The sequence below is a fragment of the Chrysemys picta genome, chromosome 8, assembly GCF_011386835.1.
Source record: "Chrysemys picta bellii isolate R12L10 chromosome 8, ASM1138683v2, whole genome shotgun sequence".
Lineage (NCBI taxonomy): Eukaryota > Metazoa > Chordata > Testudines > Emydidae > Chrysemys > Chrysemys picta.
This window is the reverse complement of record NC_088798.1, coordinates 73,548,540-73,566,458: the sequence shown is the minus strand read 5'-3', so window position 1 is coordinate 73,566,458 and position 17,919 is coordinate 73,548,540. Positions and strand designations below refer to the sequence as shown.

The following is a 17,919-nucleotide window of genomic DNA, read 5'->3' as shown; positions in this document are numbered from 1 at the left end:
CGGCTGTGCGGGCAGACTGGGGGCGGGGCTTCAGTTCCGTTCCGCTCTGCTCCCTGCGCGGGGCATTGTGGATAGATCGCGCGCAGGGCATTGTGGGAAGTAGAGGGTCTCGGTTGGTTCTGTGGTGGCGTCGGTTGTGCGGGGAAGATGCCGGAGCGAGACAGTGAGTGTTGGGCCCAAGAGCCGGGGGAGGGGTACTGTCAGGCTCCGCTCTCCCCTCTTGGGGCGGCCCCCGCCGGTCTATGGAGTGCAGGGTCCCCTCCCTGCCCCAGCGCGGCCCCGGAGCTCTCGCCCCGGCAGGGAAGTCACTCAGAGGCTGTTCAAAACTAGCTACTCGTGGTGCTGCCGGGCCGGTGGTGGAGCCGCCTGTGAGCGCCCACCTGGGGCGAGCGTGTGTGTGTTGAGGGGTCAATGTCCGGATGCTACAGGGTGTTTGCATTGGGTAGGCACTGAAACAGCTCTTCCCCACTTCCCGTAGTGCTTGCAGGGCCCAGCGATGAGGTATTCCCCAGGATTAAACATTATTCTTAAAAATGGGATCGACCTATCTACAGTGCTTAGGGCTGTGAAAAATTTTGCATCCTGAGCACAACCATTAGGTGGATCTAACCCCTAGTGTAGCCACAATGTCAATGGAGATACCCCTTCCATCCATGTAGGAAGCGTCTACCCTACAGCGGCACAGCTGCAGCGTCGTACAGTGCTGCTGTAGCGGCTTTATTATAGACATACTCTCACAGTTAAGGAGATGATAGACAATGGCAAATGCTTCTCCTGCGTTTATTTCCTGTTGGGGCTAGCTGGAGGATCACAGAATCTTCACTCCAAAATAGGGCTGGCTTTCCTTTGGTGTTTTTTTAGGTGCTGGGTAAAAGTCAATATCCTGGGTATTTTCCCCATAACCCAAGAATTTTACTCTTTCAGTGGGCCTTTGGGACTTTGTTGTTTAACATAACTTCTCTCCATTGCCTTGTGAGAGATGATGCTATTTATCAATGAGGGATGCTCCTTTTGTAGTTCTGAATTCTCTAATGTAACCATCTGTGAGACCGCTAACGACAAATAACATTCCTGTATAAAAGTGCCTTCCCACCTCAAAGTGACTGAGAGTGATTCCAGAGCATTAGTATTCCGACTCCTCTTAAACTGATGCCAGGTTATAAGGATCAAAGGGTCATAACGGAGCACTGTTCAGTAACTGACTAGGCTAAGGTTTCAGAGGGGTAGCTGTTAGTCTGTATCAGCAAAAACAACAAGGAGTCCTTATGGCACCCTAGAGATTAACATATTTATTTGGGCATAAGCTTTCCTGGGCTATAACACACTTCATCAGATGACTAGGCTAAAAATGTCAGTTGTGTATTGATGTGCTCTGTGAAGGGAGCAGCTGTCACACAGGTATGTGGCATAAGCTTATTTTATTGGGAGGGGTGTGTGTGTGAAATCTAATTTTCTGTTCGCTGCTCACTGAAATCTGATTTTGAGTCGTCTGTCGTCTAAGATGCAGGGGCTGGTATAGGTTTGGGCTTGGCAGCACAGTGTACAGATTGATAGGCTCTAACCAGCTCTCTTTTTCCTTCTCCAAGGTGAACCGTTCTCCAACCCTCTGGCCCCAGATGGCCATGAGGTGGATGATTCCCACTCCTTCAATCAGTGAGTATAAAAGCTTTTGCTCTCTGTTTCCTTCAAATGGAAAGGTAGTGGACACAATATGGTGTACTCTGGGGAGGAAGGATTTGGATACTGTTTCTGTGCTGCAGTCAATCTCTTGGCACCAGTTAATAGATCTCAAGGCCAGAAAGGGGCCATTATGCTCATCTAGTGTGATGTGCTGCATAGTGCAGATAATAGATTTCTCCAGTTTGCCCAAGCCCAATCACTTGTAGCTGAACTAGGGCATATCTTTTAGAAAGACATCTAATCTTGATTTAAAACTCTAAGTGATGGAGAACATACCATATCCCTGGGTAAGTTATTCTCACTGTTTAAAAATGTGCATCTTATTTCCAGTTTGAACATTGTGAAATTCAGGTGAATAGGGGCAATCCAGTGCAGGCTGCAATGTCACAATGTGGCCAAGCACATGCAGGGAAAAATAAAGACAAAACTGCTCTCAGCAGGAGTGTGTGATGGTCTCATTATTATTGTTACAACGAAACATGATTCTTCCGCCTCCTAGGTCCAAGCTGACCAATGAAGACTTCCGAAAGCTTCTTATGACCCCGCGGGCTGCGCCAACATCCGCGCCCCCCTCCAAATCTCGCCATCATGAGTAAGTAGATTTCATTAATCTTTTACTGCTCTTTGACCGAATGTGAACTCATCTGTCTCAATCAGTTATTATACATCTTACTCTCTCTTCCCTGCACTCCAGTACTGACTGACTAACTTGCTCTGTATGTTGTATATGCATTGGGGGGAACTAGTAAAATCAGGAACATCATGAATGAGAGCATGGATGCAATAGACTTGTTAAAACATGCATGGGAACCCCAACGTTTGTCTTTGGTTCTCATGTTGAGCCCTTTCACTTTCTCCCTGCCTGTTGGTACAACTGAGTTAGGTGTCCTGTCGGGCAGAAATCTAACTACCCTGCTGCACATATACCTAGCTTTGGACATCTAAGTGTTAGACCTCTCAAGCCCAGGTCTCTGTGTGACTGTCGCCTCTAGTCCCTCCAGTTCCTGTTTTGTGGGTGTCTGCTGTTTGTGATGACTGTGGTTTTTCCGTTCTCTCCAGGATGCCCCGGGAGTACAATGAAGATGAAGATCCAGCTGCTCGCAGGAGGAAGAAGAAGAGGTAAATGGGGAATGTGCTGTAGCAGAAGCCATCTTCACCTGTCAGCCAGCTGCTGCCCTTTGTTTAGAATGCAGAAAGGGATCCTAAGTGACCTGGAATATCAGTGGGCTCTGGACTAATGGCAAAGGAACCAAATGATGTTAGAAGCACTCTGATAGGGAGGTTGTCACTTTTCACAACCAACAAAGTGATTGCACCAGGGGAGCAGTAGGATGGTGCCACAGATTGCTTAGCTTGCCCCTAGGAGGATGTTAGGGGAGAGCACCTGACATGGCTGCCCTCTGTGGGTGTGAGTTAGGACAATATGGGGGTATTCGCCCCATTCAGCATTTTCTTTCAAGTATTGAACTCATTATGGTGCATTTACACCGTTTGACTGTGCAGAGTGGGTTCTTCACTGTTAAAGCTACTCTGTTCCTCAGCAATATCTTGATATTATAATGTTTATAATATTTGTTTACCATTTTCCATACAAACTGTGTCCCCAAATGCTGTAGAGGTAAAAATATGAAGAGTGGTAAGTAAGGAAGAAAAGTTGTTTTGTCTTCCACTGAGATGTGAGGACATAGGACTGTTGGAGGTGAGAATTACAGGAAGACTGTCCTGGACAAGTGTTGCTGCTGAGGAGAAAACTATTGCACCTACAGTGAAGAGATTCTGGAAAGGGACAGATGAGGCCAGTGCCAGATGAGCAGAAGGAGTGAGAAGGGCAGTAGAGAGAGACAAGGTCTAAGAGAGTCTGCAGCAAGTCCATTAAGGGTTTTTTAAATCATACATCTTCAAATGTATGGGGAGCCCCTGGAGGTGTCTGAGGATGGGGCTAATGGCTGAAGGAAGGCAGCAGTATTTTCTACATGCTGGAGTCTGGAGAGTTGGGACTTTAGGGGACCATGGAGAAGGGAGCTGTGCCAGCTGAGGCAGAGCAGCTAAAAGCATGGCTGAGAATTGAAGCGGAGGTGGAGTGGAGGCAGTGGCCTACGCAGGGCAGTGCTGTGGGAATGGGAACAGACTGGTGGTGTTGCCTGGTCAGTATTTTAATCCAGTAGCTCAAACGTTTCTCCCTTTCTCTGCCCCCAGCTATTATGCAAAGCTGCGGCAGCAGGAGATTGAACGAGAGAGGGAGCTGGCTGAGAAATACAGGGATCGAGCCAAGGAGAGAAGAGACGGAGTCAACAAAGATTACGAGGAAACGGAGCTTATTAGCACGACTGCCAACTACAGGGCAGTGGGACCCACTGCAGAAGCGTAAGTTAGCCTGTGTCCAGGCATTGTCAGGGAGCTCCAGCCCACAGCAGAGCTTGTGTAACATGCTCCCTTCTCATTGCACAGGGATAAGTCAGCGGCTGAGAAGAGGCGACAGCTGATCCAGGAATCCAAGTTCTTGGGTGGTGACATGGAGCACACTCACTTGGTGAAGGGTCTGGATTTTGCACTGCTGCAGAAGGTGAGTGCAGATAATACATCAATAGGGTTTTCCTTCTGAGTAGCAGTGTACTTTTCTGTGAGCTAAGCCATTGACTTCCACTCAGAGCCATCCCTTGGGTACGGCGAATTGGGGCAAACACCCCGTGCCCCTTGCTTTGGGGGGCCCCACGGGAGGGGAGGCAGGCAAGTGGGATGAGGAGGCGAATGGGGGTGAGGGGCAGGAGGGCGTGGGGGGTGGGGGTGGGGAGAGGAGGAGCCCCCCTATCAGAACCCCAGCATCTCTTGCCTGCTGGCGGGCTCTGCCAATCAGCACCTCCCTCGCCCTCCCAGGGCCTACCACCTGCCGCGGATCAACTGTTATCCCCAGTTTACATGGAGAAACCAAGTCACAAATTACTCAAGTCTACATAATGATGCAGTGGCTGAACCAGGACTAGAACCCAGGAATTCTCTCTTGCGATCCCTTGCTCCAGTCTAGCTAGTGGAGCATACAGGGAAATAGCATGGTCAAGTTCTGCTCTGCACCCGTTGAGCCAGTTTCTTGGTTGGAGTTGTCCTGCGCGAGGCTGGGACAGAGCACTGGCGGTTCCACTGAAGGTGTTGGAGCCCAGGGAAAAGGGCTGGATGCCTCTCTTCTGGTTAAAATGAGCAGCTGTAGCAGGGGTAGCATTTTGACAGCGTTTTCCCTTTCCGTCTGTCTTGTCGTTCTGATCAGGTGCGTGCTGAGATTGCCAGCAAAGAGAAGGAAGAGGAGGAGCTGATGGAGAAACCCCAGAAGGAAACCAAGTGAGTGCGAGAAGGCTGAGCCCTCCTTTGAGCACAGTGCAGCCAGCTCCGCAGGGGCTGGAGCAGGAATGGAAACGGCCATTCTTCTAATACTTTGTTTTCTTTTCAGAAAAGATGAAGATCCTGAAAATAAAATAGAATTCAAGACTCGTTTGGGTATGAATGTGTCCATGTGGCCACTTGGGTGTGTTACGCTGGTTGTGCATAGAATAGGAAGGGGCTTGGTGCATGGCTGAGGATCATGCCCTGGGTTTGGTGGAGAGGAAACCTAGCAAATTGGTTGGGGAGTTGTGGAGGACTCCGTGGATTGGTGAGGAGCTGGCAGATCGGTTGGGGCTCTCAGGAGAGAGGCTGAGAGTCAGATTCTGGAGCCTCTGAGCGCAGGGATAGTTTAGCTCTGGCAGTCAATAGATGTTTGGGTATTTTGGTTTCCTCTTCTCCTGAGCCACTTTGTTTTACACTTCCCTCTCTTCCCCAGGTCGAAACATCTACCGCATACTGTTCAAGACAAAGGCATATGAGCGGAATGAGCTGTACCTGCCGGGGCGGATGGCCTACGTAGTCGATCTGGATGACGAGTATGCAGACACAGATATCCCAACCACCCTGATCCGGAGCAAAGCTGACTGCCCCACCATGGAGGTAACTGCCTAGGCCGTCCTGGTCTTCTTACTGCACTGTCTGATAGCACTGGTTCTAGCTCAGCAGGAGCATAGCTGCTCAGAGTCCTGCCTCACGGAGGGGCTGCAATTCTCAGGGGTTCTTTTTCTGGAGAATCATTCCTTCTCTCGGCGCTTTCTCTTCTAGGCACAGACCACACTGACCACAAACGACATTGTCATCAGCAAGCTGACTCAGATCCTCTCCTACCTGAGGCAGGGGACCCGTAACAAGAAGCTCAAGAAGAAGGACAAAGGTAGCCCTGAGGGGAGGAAACATCAAGGAGACAGTGTCTGACAGAAGCAGGAAGGGGCCATAGGAACTGGCTGCACAGATAGAGCCAGTGTGGGGAATATGCAGGGCACAGACCGGGTGGGTAATGGAGGGGGCTGAGATGGTCAGCGGAGCCCCTTCTCTGGTGGGATGCAACGTCGTAGCTAGAAAAGTTATTGGCTGGGCTTTGGTCAGCCACAAACTGGGGCTTGATCTTAGTGAAATTACAAAGGAGTGAAGGGAGCTGTGTGTATCTGAGCAGGGCTGGATTTCCATCGCCTTATGGGATGGAATCAGGAGGTGGGGCTCCTGTGGCCCATGATGGAATGGATTTGGGGGGACAGGGTTTTTAGGAATGAAGTGATGGATCCTGGCAGATCCTGGCTAATCTAAAAGTGCAGGCTCTAAATGGGGGTTGCACTGTGCCTTTCTTGGTTTCATCTCCTTTCAGGCTGAAGAGAAACTGGTTATTTCCCATCCCCAGCCATGCAGGAGGGGGAGGGAAAGCTGTCTGGAGGCAGCTCTGCCTGCAAAGGACAGTATATATAGCCAGGGGCCTGCTGGAGGCTAGTATGGGAGGCTCTGGGAGCATCTTGGAGCCCTGCTCAGAAGCTCTGTGGTGATTGCACAAGCCCCTCTTGTGTGCATTTCAGTTGGTTGGGCAGGGCACGGGACGCAGAGAGCGCAGGACAAAAGTGTGCTGACTTAACTGACTGCTGCCTTCTGCCTGCAGGAAAGCTGGATGAGAAGAAACCCCCTGAGGCTGATATGAAGTAAGTAACCTCCTCTGGGATGAGGGACTGTCCTCTGGGCTTTCTCTTGATTGCTCACACTAGGGGATTTGGGAATCAGGAAGTTGCCTGGTGCTTCTGGAGGTAGCTGTTGGGTTCGTTTGGGGAATTAGGGGGAGCCTAGGGGCTCTGTTTGGCCCATTACTTCTTTACACCGGGCTTTAGAATGGAGATTCCCTCCCCTCCCCCCACTCCCCCATTTCCTTTAGGGAGAGAGATGAAGAGGCCCAGACAAGGAAGAGGGGATGTTTTTGGTTGAAACTTGAAATGGCCGGAGCGTCTGCACCTCCCTGGGGCACAAAGGGAGGCCAGTGCAGATAGCAGGAACTGCAGAGCAGAAAGCTCTTGTTTTCAGTGGAGAAAAATGTGTGCTAGATGAGCATAGGGATGCAGCTGCCTGGGACTTCTCCGATGCTGTAGTCTTCTCTGGATTCATGCTGCTTGTTACTGATTAGCCTCCAGCTCTGAAGGGCTGATCTGTTGGCCTTTTCCACAACACCAGTGGTAATTGTAATGTCCATTTCACCTGCAGTATCTTTGAAGATATTGGTGACTATGTGCCATCCGCGGCGAAGGTGCCACGGGAGAAGGAGCGAGAGAGGTACCGGGAGAGGGAGCGAGACCGGGAGAGAGAGCGAGACCGGGAGAGGGAGCGCGAGAGAGAGAGAGAGCGGGAACGGGAGCGAGAGAGAGAGCGGGAACGGGAAGAGGAGAAGAAGAGACACAGCTATTTTGAGAAACCCAAAGCTGATGACGAGGTGAGTTAAAGAAGGTCCCCTCAAATGGGCTGGGGTTACCACGAAGCACAGGGGATTTTATACTGCGCCTCTCTGTTCCAAAATGGGGATATGGCATAGGAGAGTCATAGCAACACCTGCATCTTCTGCTGGCTCCTCATGCTGCAATGAGAATACACCCTCCCAGGAGAAGAGGGAGCCCTGGGTATCCTGCTCTCCATCTCCCTATGCCGCGCGCGAACAGATCCAGCATCTTGTCCAGAATCTGTTCTGTGATGGAGACTTCCTGAGGGAGGGGTGGGGGATGCTAGCTCCAGGTCAGTAGTAAGGATCTTTCAGAGTTATAGTAGTGTGTGGCTTGTATTCTGACCTGTGATGCACTGTGGGAAATCCATACTGACTGCACTCTGGTCAGCCCCGGTGGATCTGAGTTCAGAATCAGACCCTGCAGTTTTGAATTGCCCCAGCACCTAGGAGGAGGTTGCCTGCTCTTTGGGGCAGGAATGTGGCTGGGTCATCTACTGCCCTACAAGCTCACAGTGGGATCGGAGTGCTAATTGGAGAGGGATGTTACTGCTGCTGCACCTGTAGCTTTTTGCCCTTCGGTGTGACCATCCTCCGATGTCTCCAGAGTGATCTCTGAGGTGGGCAGAGTCTTGCTGATCAGCTGATTGGTGGGAAGGCTGGGCACCTCTATCCTCCTGCAATTGCCTTGGAAAACAGGACCAGAAGGAGCTTTTTTCTCACACACTGAAGGCTCAAACCAGCATTCCTTGTGCTGCTTGGAGGCAGGATTGGGCGCTCAGACCCGGGGTTCAGGAGCACTGTCATTTTCAGTTGTTTTCTGGCCCACCATAGTAACATTCTCTTCTTTTCTTCCCTTTTCAGCCCCTGGATATTGACAAAGGTGAGTTGCTGTGTTTGTGTGGCATGAGGCAGATGGGACTGAATTCCAGCCTGCAGCAGAGACCTCCTAATCCTACTGGCTGCATGGCAAGCAGAGCTCCTGGCACTGCCAGTCCAGGCCAATAGGGTTCTGCTTTAGCTCCTGAAGCCTCTAATGTTGCTGTAAAATAGTGGGGCCCATCTGGCTCCGGGGGATTGGAAATGGGATAAAGAGCCATTCACCCTAGGGCACTGGTGTGCATTCATTTGGGGCTGCCAGTGCCTGAAATTCATTCCCACTGGGTCATGGCTGGCCAGGTGGGTCTCAGTTTAGCCCCTGGTTGAACAGGGGCCCCATCCCGCTGGCACTAGTTGGCAGGTCTCAACAGGAAGGCCAGGGACTCGATAGGCCCTTCCTGGACTGACCTTTACCCTACAGGCTGTTTACTCTGGGTCAGGTTTCTTTCCTCCTTTGTGGGTCTCCTCATCCCCATTAGTCCCCAGGCCCTGTCCCTGGTGGATGATCTTTGGGTCATGCACTTTATTCCATTAGCTACCAGAAGGGGGCAGTGCCTATCCCAGATGCTGTTGAGAAGCGGCTTTGATCATGGTGACTATGTGGGGGTTATGTCTTGCTCTCATATGAGAGGTCTCCAGCCAGCCCTGTGTATGTTGCAGACGGGGAGCTGTACCCCAGCTTGGTGTCCTGGTTAGAGTGGAGTCTAACAGCTTTTCTCTTGCCCCCAGGGCCAGGCTCAGCCAAGGAGCTGATTAAATCCATCAATGAGAAGTTCGCTGGAGCAGCTGGCTGGGAGGGAGCAGAATCATATCCTTTATGCTCAGACATCAACTTCTCTTGCTAGCAGCCTGCTGGTGTGTCTGGGCATCTGTGCTGCAGGAAGGCTCCTCTCCCCCCGACATGTCCCTCCTTCCGCAGGGGGTCTCTCTCACACACACACTTTGCTGTTGGGAGAGGAGAGCTGGGTGGGAAAAGCCACCTGAATACTGTGTCCCTTGTGGTACGTTGGGTCCAAATCCTGAGCCATCGCCTGGTGCATCCCACCAGAGAAGGGGCTCCGCTGACCATCTCAACCTCCTCCATTGCCCACCCGGTCTGTGCCTTGCCCTGCATAGTCCCCACACTAGCTCCACCTATGCAGCCAGTTCCTATGCCCTTTCCCTGCTTCTGTCAGACACTGTCTCCTTGCTGGATTTTCTTTAACACGTGACACATTAAAGAAGCCTGAAGATAAGAAGCAGTTGGGCGATTTCTTTGGGATGTCGAACAGCTACGCTGAGTGCTACCCTGCCACGTAAGGGCTCTCCGCTCACTGGGGGCAGGGGGTCACTGTGCAGCTGCTTCCCAGGCAGCTGGGGGGTTTGGTCAGAGCTGAGGAGCCCAGAGAGGCACTTGCCTGGCCCTGCTTGGAGAGCGCCCTGCAGGCTGGCTGTGAGCGCTCAGCTTGCTGGAGGGAGCAGATGCTGTCATCTGGCCCAGGGAGCTGCCCAGCTAAAGTCAGATGTACATAGAGTCCTGCATTGCCAGAACAGAGAGTACTTGAGTACCTTTGGTTGAACTGTGTGTGCTGCAGGGTCTCAGCCAGTGCCCCAGCTGACTCTCCCCTTCCCCTTTCAGCATGGACGACATGGCTGTAGACAGTGATGAAGAGGTGGACTACAGCAAAATGGATCAGGTATTCCCAGGACGCTTTTAAAGCCAGCTCATGAGGCTGGTGTAAAACAGAGGCTCAAAGGAGCCATGGGACAGAATCTGTGCAGGGTGGGTCTGGACATGGACTCCTGGCTCCACAAAATAACTGTGTTTCTCAGATAGATGAAAGTGCTTGTTCTCTTTGCCCTGCAGCTGGATCTTTCTGGCCTGTTTGCTATGGGGGAGAGGAGGGTGAAAATTACCTGCCATCTGGTGCTCAATGAATGACTGGGGGAGGGATTCTAGTTGGATTGTGGCTGCTTGGCTCCCTGGCTCTTCACTCCTCTTAGCTTTGCTCACTGGCCAAGACTGGAGCCAGGCCCTTGCATCCTGTCTGCCTTCAGGACTTCCTGTTTCAAAGGAGGTGGGTGAGCAGGGACTAGCCAGCAAGCAAAGATAAATTAGAGAATCCATCTAAAGACTTGCCTTTCTGCTGCCTCTGAGAGCTGGGGGGAGGAAAATCCCATGGATGCAGTGACTGGCATCTCGTACCAGCTCTCTCTAGTTCTGGGCACGCTCATGGAAGCATCTCCCATGTGGAGCTATGACCTTCTCAGAGATGGTATCCAGGAGCTCCCAGAACTATATGTCCCTGCCAAGGGGGGGAGATCAGACTGCTCTCTGCTTGAGCCTGGCTTGGTTTGGAATAAGATCCCCAAGCCTGTTCGTCTCCCCTGGGCCTGCGATCTGCATGGGGAGGATCAGCCAGCTTCCTTTGATGAGCACCTAAGCCCCTTTCTCCTGCTGCAGGGTAACAAGAAGGGGCCTCTGGGCCGTTGGGACTTTGACACGCAGGAGGAGTACAGCGAGTACATGAACAACAAAGAGGCTCTGCCCAAGTAAGTCTGGTGCTCCCCCAGAAGTTGGGTGAGGAGGAAGGGACCCCACCAGGGTGGAGAGAGCAGAGTGGGTGATGGGGCACAGCTGCTGCCTAGGTCCCTTGGGGAGGATGGTCCCTTGGCAGTACCCCTCAGGAGATTCCTACCTGGCCCAGTGGAGATGAAACCCTAATCTGGCCCAGTAATACAGGCAGCCTGGCTGGTCTGCAGCCACCTGCCGAGTTGTCCTCCATACCTGAGCCCCCCTCTGTTCACCTCTTCACCCCAGAGCGGCTTTCCAGTATGGAATCAAGATGTCAGAGGGCCGTAAAACACGCCGTTTCAAGGAGACCAATGACAAGGCCGAGCTGGACCGGCAGTGGAAGAAGATCAGTGCGGTGAGAGTGTGGGGGCAGGACAGAGCGGTTTCTCTGCTGGGGGTGCTGTTTGTCTAGGACTTGAACAGTTAGCACCCAGAGGAAGGATCCCTTGGGTTCTGGGGTTGGTTGAGCTGTCTCCGGTGTTGTCCAGGAGTGGGGACCTGACTTCATTCCTCTGGCCTCACCCACTCCCTCTTCCCACCAGTACAAATTGGTTTGGTTGAACAGAATTGTCCCTGAGCGGATCTTGCAGCTCGGAAGCCCTAGCTCTTGCTCCACCCTTACCAGGCCAAAGAAACTGCAAACCAGCTCCCTCCCCTATGGAGCCTTCACCTTTCACTGTGGGTAGGGAGAGCCCCCTGCCATAGGTCTCTGGGCAGCTTGTGTTGCTCTCATGTTGCAACATGGGTCTTTGTGCTTTCTCTGCAGATCATTGAGAAAAGGAAGAAGTTGGAGGCTGACGGGTGAGTGGAATCTCCTCTTCATTAATGTGACTTCGCTGCTGGAGAGTGCTGCAGCGCCCGCACTGGGGCCTTGCCAGCCTTTGTCCCCAGCACAGGGGACAGCAGGACTGGATGGAGGAGGGGCTGAGGCTCTGCGATCCCCACAGTCTTCATCTCTGAGAGACTAACAACCAGGGAGCCAGCTATTTTATTACGGTGTCCCACAGGCCTCTCCCCAGCGCTAGGCTCTGTGTACTGAAGAAACCCATTCCAATTGATAGCATTAAACTCTCCAACCCTTCCCAGCCCAATTCTCCCTTGCAGCTCACTCCCCCTCCACGAGGACTTTCCCAGACGGCTTACCCCCCACAGCCCACAGGAGAAAGCTGCCATCATGGACACGTCCTCTGGGACGTGGGTCAAGACCCCATCTTTCAATTGTTACTCTCCTGGGCTGGGCTGTCTCCTCCACCCCCAGAGGTATGTTCTTCTTAAATGCCCTGAGCACAAGCATGCTGAGCTGGCCTAGGAATCTGAGAGGCTCTGAGCTAGCAGGATCAGAAATGGAGGAGAGGTTATCTCCCCAGATCCTTCTATGGATCTCTAATGCCTGATCCAGCCTGGCTTGAAGGGCTCTCTTAGGGGCTGTACTGCTAAGTCCCTCCACTCTTCACATAGCCTTGGGGAGCTCCAAAGAGAAGATGTGTTTGGGCTCAAGTTTGCAGCAGGGTTAAACTGAAGGACAGCTTAGGCTCACGGTTCTGATGTGGACTTATGAAAGCCAGAGCACCCTTCAGTACACTGCTATTCCCTGCATTGCAAGCTCCGGTCCTCCGGCTTGTATTTGCCTTTGAGAACCAAGCAAGACACACACTGTCTCTTCAGTAGTGCTGCCTTGCTTTGGAAGGCAGGATGCCTGCCAAATTAAAAAACACAGTAAAAGAGCTAAAAAAAGAGCCACCGTGGTTTAACAACCATGTAAAAGCAGTGAGAGATAAAAAGGCATCTTTTAAACAGTGGAAGTCGGATCCTAGTGAGGTAAATAGAAAGGAGCATAAACATTGCCAAATTAAGTATAAAAAATTAATAAGAAATGCCAAAAAGGAGTTTGAAGAACAGCTAATCAAAAACTCAAAAGGTAATAACAAAATGTTTTTTAAGTACATCAGAAGCAGGAAGCCTGCTAAACAACCAGTGGGCCCCCTGGACGATCGAGATACAAAAGGAGCACTTAAAGACGATAAAGTCATTGCGGAAAAACTAAATGAATTCTTTGCTTCAGTCTTCACGGCTGAGGATGTTAGGGAGATTGCCAAACCCGAGCTGTCCTTTGTAGGTGACAAATCTGAGGAATTGTCACAGATTGAAGTGTCACTAGGGGAGGTTTTGGAATTAATTGATAAATTTAACAGTAACAAGTCACCGGGACCAGATGGCATTTACCCAGGGCCGGTGCAAGGATATTTTGGGCCCTAAGCAAAACTTCCAACTTGCACGCCCCCCCCCCCCCCCCCGATGTCCAGCCCCCACCTTCCTACGGCCAAGTTCCCCACAGGGGCCCAAATGTTCAGAAAGTGCAGGGGGCACGGGGGGGGGGGCTGCAAAGAGGGGGGTCATATGGGGGCTCTTCCAGGGGGTGAAGGTGGCAGAGAGGGGGGTGCATGGGATTGTTGCAGGGGGTGGAGGTGGCCAAGAGGTGGTGGGGGTGCAGTGGCAGGGAAGAGATTGCACAGAGGCAAAAGGGACTCATTGCAGGGGGTGCAGTGGCAGGGAAGGAGTGGCACAAGGGAGAAGTGGGCAGGAGGGGGTTGTTGCAAGGGGCTGGCAGGTGGGAGTGTGTCTGTGCCCAGGGTGGTTGCAGGGGGTGAAGGTGGCACGGAGGGGTTTGCACAAGGGAGGAGTGGCAGGTGGGGGGGCGGGGGGTCCCGAGGTTGATGCAAGGGTGAAGGTGACCATGGCTGGCTAGCGGGGGGACGGGGGTGGGTGTTGCTGAGTGGAGGTTGCCCAGAGGCAAAAGTGGCAGGACAGGGTGGGTTGTTGGGGCGGGGGGTGCACAGGGGAGAAGGTAGCTGGTCGGTGGGTGTTGGAGGGGGTGGCGCTGGCTGGGAGAGGGGTGCCCAGGTTGCTCCCACATACACCATTCCCCAGGCCAGGGACTGGACCTGCCCACCCCCCGGCACTCCGCGGGCCCATGCGGCTCCCTGCAGCCAGGCTAGGTACCTTGCAGGCGGAGTAGACACCCAGTTTCTCCACCCAAAGAACAGAGCGCAGCTGCGCCTTCTTCCCCACGCTGCGGGACCTCCCCCACCGACAGAGCTCTCATCGGCGGCACAGGCGGCCAGCCCCCCCGTGCCTGAGCCTGCTGCCGCTGCCACTGAGAGCCCCGGGGGTGGCGGGGAGCCCGGCTCGGCCCATGGCGTGGGGAAGAAGGCGCAGCTGCTAGCTCTAGACCCTCCCCTTCCCTGCTCGGCCGCCGGCTGCTCCCCCGGGGGGAGGGACTGGCCGTGCCGCGGGCAGCCCCTCTGGTGCCGGGAGGCTGAGAGCAGCGGCAGCCTTGTGCTCCACTGTTTAAAAAAAATGTTTGGGGCACAACTTTTTGGCGCCCCCAACCACTTGGCGCCTTAGGCAGCCGCCTAGTCCACCTAGTGGTTGCACCGGCCCTGCATTTACCCAAGAGTTCTGAAAGAACTCAAATGTGAAATTGCGGAACTATTAACTATGGTTTGTAACCTGTCCTTTAAATCAACTTCTGTACCCAGTGACTGAAAGATAGCTAATGTAACGTCAATATTTAAAAAGGGCTGTAAAGGTGATCCCGGCAATTACAGACCAGTAAGTCTAACGTCAGTACCACGCAAATTAGTTGAAACAAAAGAATAAAATTGTCAGACGCATAGAAGAACAATAACTTGTTGGGCAAAAGTCAACATGGTTTCTGTAAAGGAAAATCATGTCTTACTAATCTATTAAGAGTTCTTTGAAGGGGGTCAACAAACATGTGGACAAGGGAGATCCAGTGGACATAGTGTACTTAGATTTCCAGAAAGCCTTTGACAAGATCCCTTACCAAAGGCTCTTACGTAAATTAAGTTGTCATGGGATAAGAGGGAAGATCTTTTCATGGATTGAGAACTGGTTAAAACACAGGGAACAAAGGGTAGGAATAAATGGTAAATTTTCAGAATGGAGAGGGGTAACTAGTGGTGTTCCCCAAGGGTCAGTGCTAGGACCAATCCTATTCAACTAATTCATAAATGATCTGGAGAAAGGGGTAAACAGTGAGGTGGCAAAGATGATACTAAACTGCTCAAGATAGTTAAGACCAAAGCAGACTGTGAAGAACTTCAAAATGATCTCACAAAACTAAGTGATTGGGCAACAAAATGGCAAATGAAATTTAATGTGGATAAATGTAAAGTAATGCACATTGGAAAAAATAACCCCAACTATACATACAATATGATGGGAGCTAATTTAGCTACAACTAATCAGGAAAGAGATCTTGGAGTCATCGTGGATAGTTCTCTGAAGATGTCCCCACGCAGTGTGCAGTGGTAATCAAAAAAGCAAACAGGATGTTAAGAATCATTAAAAAAGGGATAGAGAATAAGACGGAGAATATCTTATTGCCGTTATATAAATCCATGGTATGCCCACCTCTTGAATACTGGGTACAGGTGTGGTCTCCTCATTTCAAAAAAGATATTCTGGCATTAGAAAAAGTTTTAGAAAAGGGCAACTAAAATGATTCGGGGTTTGGAACGGGTGCCATATGAGGAGAGATTAAAGAGGCTAGGACTTTTCACCTTGGAAAAGAGGAGACTAAGACGGGATATGATAGAGGTATATAAAATCATGAGTGGTGTGGAGAAAGTGAATAAGAAAAAGTTATTTACTTGTTCCCATAATATAAGAACTAGGGGCCACCAAATTAAATTAGTGGGCAGCAGATTTAAAACAAATAAAAGGAAGTAGTTCTTCACACAGTGCACGGTCAGTCTGTGGAACTCCTTTCCTGAGGAGGTTGTGAAGGCTAGGACTATAACAGGGTTTAAAAGAGAACTAGATAAATTCATGGAGGTTAAGTCCATTAATGGCTATTAGCTAGGGTGGGTAAGGAATGGTGTCCCTAGCCTCTGTTTGTCAGAAGGTGGAGATGGATGGCAGGAGAGAGATCACTTGATCATTACTTGTTAGGTTCACTCCCTCTGGGGCACCTGGCATTGACCACTGTCAGTAGACAGGATACTGGGATGGATGGACCTTTGGTCTGACCCAGTATGGCCATTCTTCTGGAAGTAGGTGCTTGGGCGTAGGGGGAGCTCTCCGAGACTGGTGCACCTTATGGGAATACATGGGTAGTGTTCATTCTCCGTAAGGAAACAGGTTGAGGGGAAGCCTCAGATTAGAGCCCCAGGGCCGCACTGACATGCTGATTGTTGTCTGACAGCTGGTTTCATGTTTCTCTGGTTTCAGGGTGGAGGTGAAGAGACCGAAGTACTGACATCCCAGCTAAGTTCCTGTCTCTCATCCTTGGAGACCTTGGGGCTTTGATATCTGGACACTTCGTTTCTATTCAAATTCTGCAGCTCTGATTCCTGGCGCAGGCTCTGGCACAAAGCTGCTTTGCTCTCTGCTCTCAGGAAAGAACAGGGCTTGAGGCATGGGGCGGTACATATGCACTTTGGGGGAGAGCTCTCCTCTGTCTAGAGGAGCCTGGGGCCCCTGGACTGCGGGTGGCTGTGCATCTAGACTGTGCCCCTTCTTCCAGAGTCTCTGCTGCTGTGTCATGTGATTTGTAATCCTTGTCGATGCAATAAAATTGCGCTAACTCTGTGTGTGTCACTTTGGCCTTGGCCTGTTGGGTTGCAGCTGGAATGGATAGAATGTGGGGGGCGGGGGGGGGGGCTGCCTGTGGGATGTTTGAAAGGCTTCTGCTTCCCTTTTCTCTCTCCTGTGGACAATCACTGTACATCACCCCTTTCAAAAAGAAGGAGGCAGAGTATGGCTGGAGGGGCTTATCCCCTGCTGGGGGCTGGCTCTCAAGGCAAATGCTGCTTTCACTACGGTGGCCAAAGAGTCAATGCAGCGGTGGTGGTATTTAATCTTAGCCTGGCTGGGCCACTGATGGTCTACAGCAGGGGTAGGCAACCTGTGGCACGTGTGCCAAAGGCAGCACTGGAGCTGATTTTCAGTGGCACTCACTGCCCAGGTCCTGGCCACTGGTCTGGGGAGCTCTGCATTTTAATTTAATTTTAAATGAAGCTTCTTAAACATTTTTAAAACCTTATTTATTTTACATACAACAATAGTTTAGTTATATATTATAGACTTATAGAAAGAGACCTTCTAAAATGTTAATGTATTACTGGCATGTGAAACCTTAAATTAGAGTGAATAAATGAATTCTTGGCACACCACTTCTGAAAGGTTGCTGACCCGTGGGCTACAGTTACATTCTGAGCAGTCAGTTGAACCTTTTTCATGGTGCCCATCACTAGGACAGAGAAAATCCCAGTGCCCTCTGTGTTCAATGGAAGGGAAATGCTGCCCTTACTGGGTCATGAAAAGCAGCTGAGCTTCTTGCCAGGGAAGAGAAGGGTCCTAAAAGTTCAGGGACTCCGTAGAAAAGAGTTAGAAAACATGAACTACCCCCACCAAAAATGGGATAGACCCCATTTTTGGTGGGGGTAGTTCATGTTTTCTAACTCTTTCCCTTTCCGTGGGGTGGTTCTCAGCCTTCTGCTACTATTTTCAGTGGGGTCACTGCATACTGGGCTGCTGTGCTGTTGGTTGTCACTAGCAAGGTGTAGATCCAAATGAAGACTAAATTTTGGTGCTCCTAGTGCCATGCCCTAGATCCCAGCCAGGGGGGTTGTTAGTGCTGTTAGGTTCACCGGCTCTCCATTTCCTCCAGCTGTGGACTTAGCAGACTTTTGCACCCTTGAAAATTGCTGAATCTTCCACTGAAGGAGAGAGGCTCTGTGGGCACAGGGCCTCCACCCCATAGTTTGTACCTGGAAGAGATCAGGCTGCACCTGAGTTCTCTGGTGCTCAGTTGATTTATCTGCTCCCATCCCTCTCCAGTGCTTTCCTTAATCTCAGACCAGTCCTGAGTCAGTGCAAACCACCCTAAATCTTCCCACCAGGAGGCAGAGGAGGGGCTGGGGGGAGTTTGGGTCCTGGGCTATAGCTGGATTGTGGGTGCTTG

At 51.3% G+C, this 17,919-nt stretch overlaps 1 protein-coding gene across 1 annotated transcript; it reads left to right on the top strand.

The window, feature by feature from the left end:
• The first annotated feature begins 22 nt into the window (after window positions 1-22).
• IK (IK cytokine) lies at window positions 23-16,544 on the top strand. Its single transcript, XM_005280848.3, has 20 exons — window positions 23-163; window positions 1,587-1,653; window positions 2,180-2,272; window positions 2,740-2,799; window positions 3,877-4,044; window positions 4,129-4,243; window positions 4,940-5,010; window positions 5,120-5,166; window positions 5,489-5,652; window positions 5,818-5,926; window positions 6,677-6,716; window positions 7,267-7,492; window positions 8,360-8,378; window positions 9,104-9,182; window positions 9,589-9,669; window positions 9,993-10,050; window positions 10,818-10,906; window positions 11,175-11,283; window positions 11,695-11,729; window positions 16,185-16,544. The coding sequence occupies exons 1-20, from the start codon at window positions 148-150 to the stop codon at window positions 16,210-16,212; spliced, it is 1,674 nt and encodes a 557-aa protein (XP_005280905.1). The 5' UTR covers window positions 23-147; the 3' UTR covers window positions 16,213-16,544.
• The last annotated feature ends 1,375 nt before the right edge of the window (window positions 16,545-17,919 follow it).

What these genes read in the sequence shown, in the direction of transcription:
- IK (XM_005280848.3), top strand. An exon ending in ATTTTGCACTGCTGCAGAAG is followed by an intron (nt 4,244 to 4,939) that starts GTGAGTGCAGAT and finishes CGTTCTGATCAG; the next exon opens with GTGCGTGCTGAGATTGCCAG. An exon ending in AAGAAGTTGGAGGCTGACGG is followed by an intron (nt 11,730 to 16,184) that starts GTGAGTGGAATC and finishes CTCTGGTTTCAG; the next exon opens with GGTGGAGGTGAAGAGACCGA.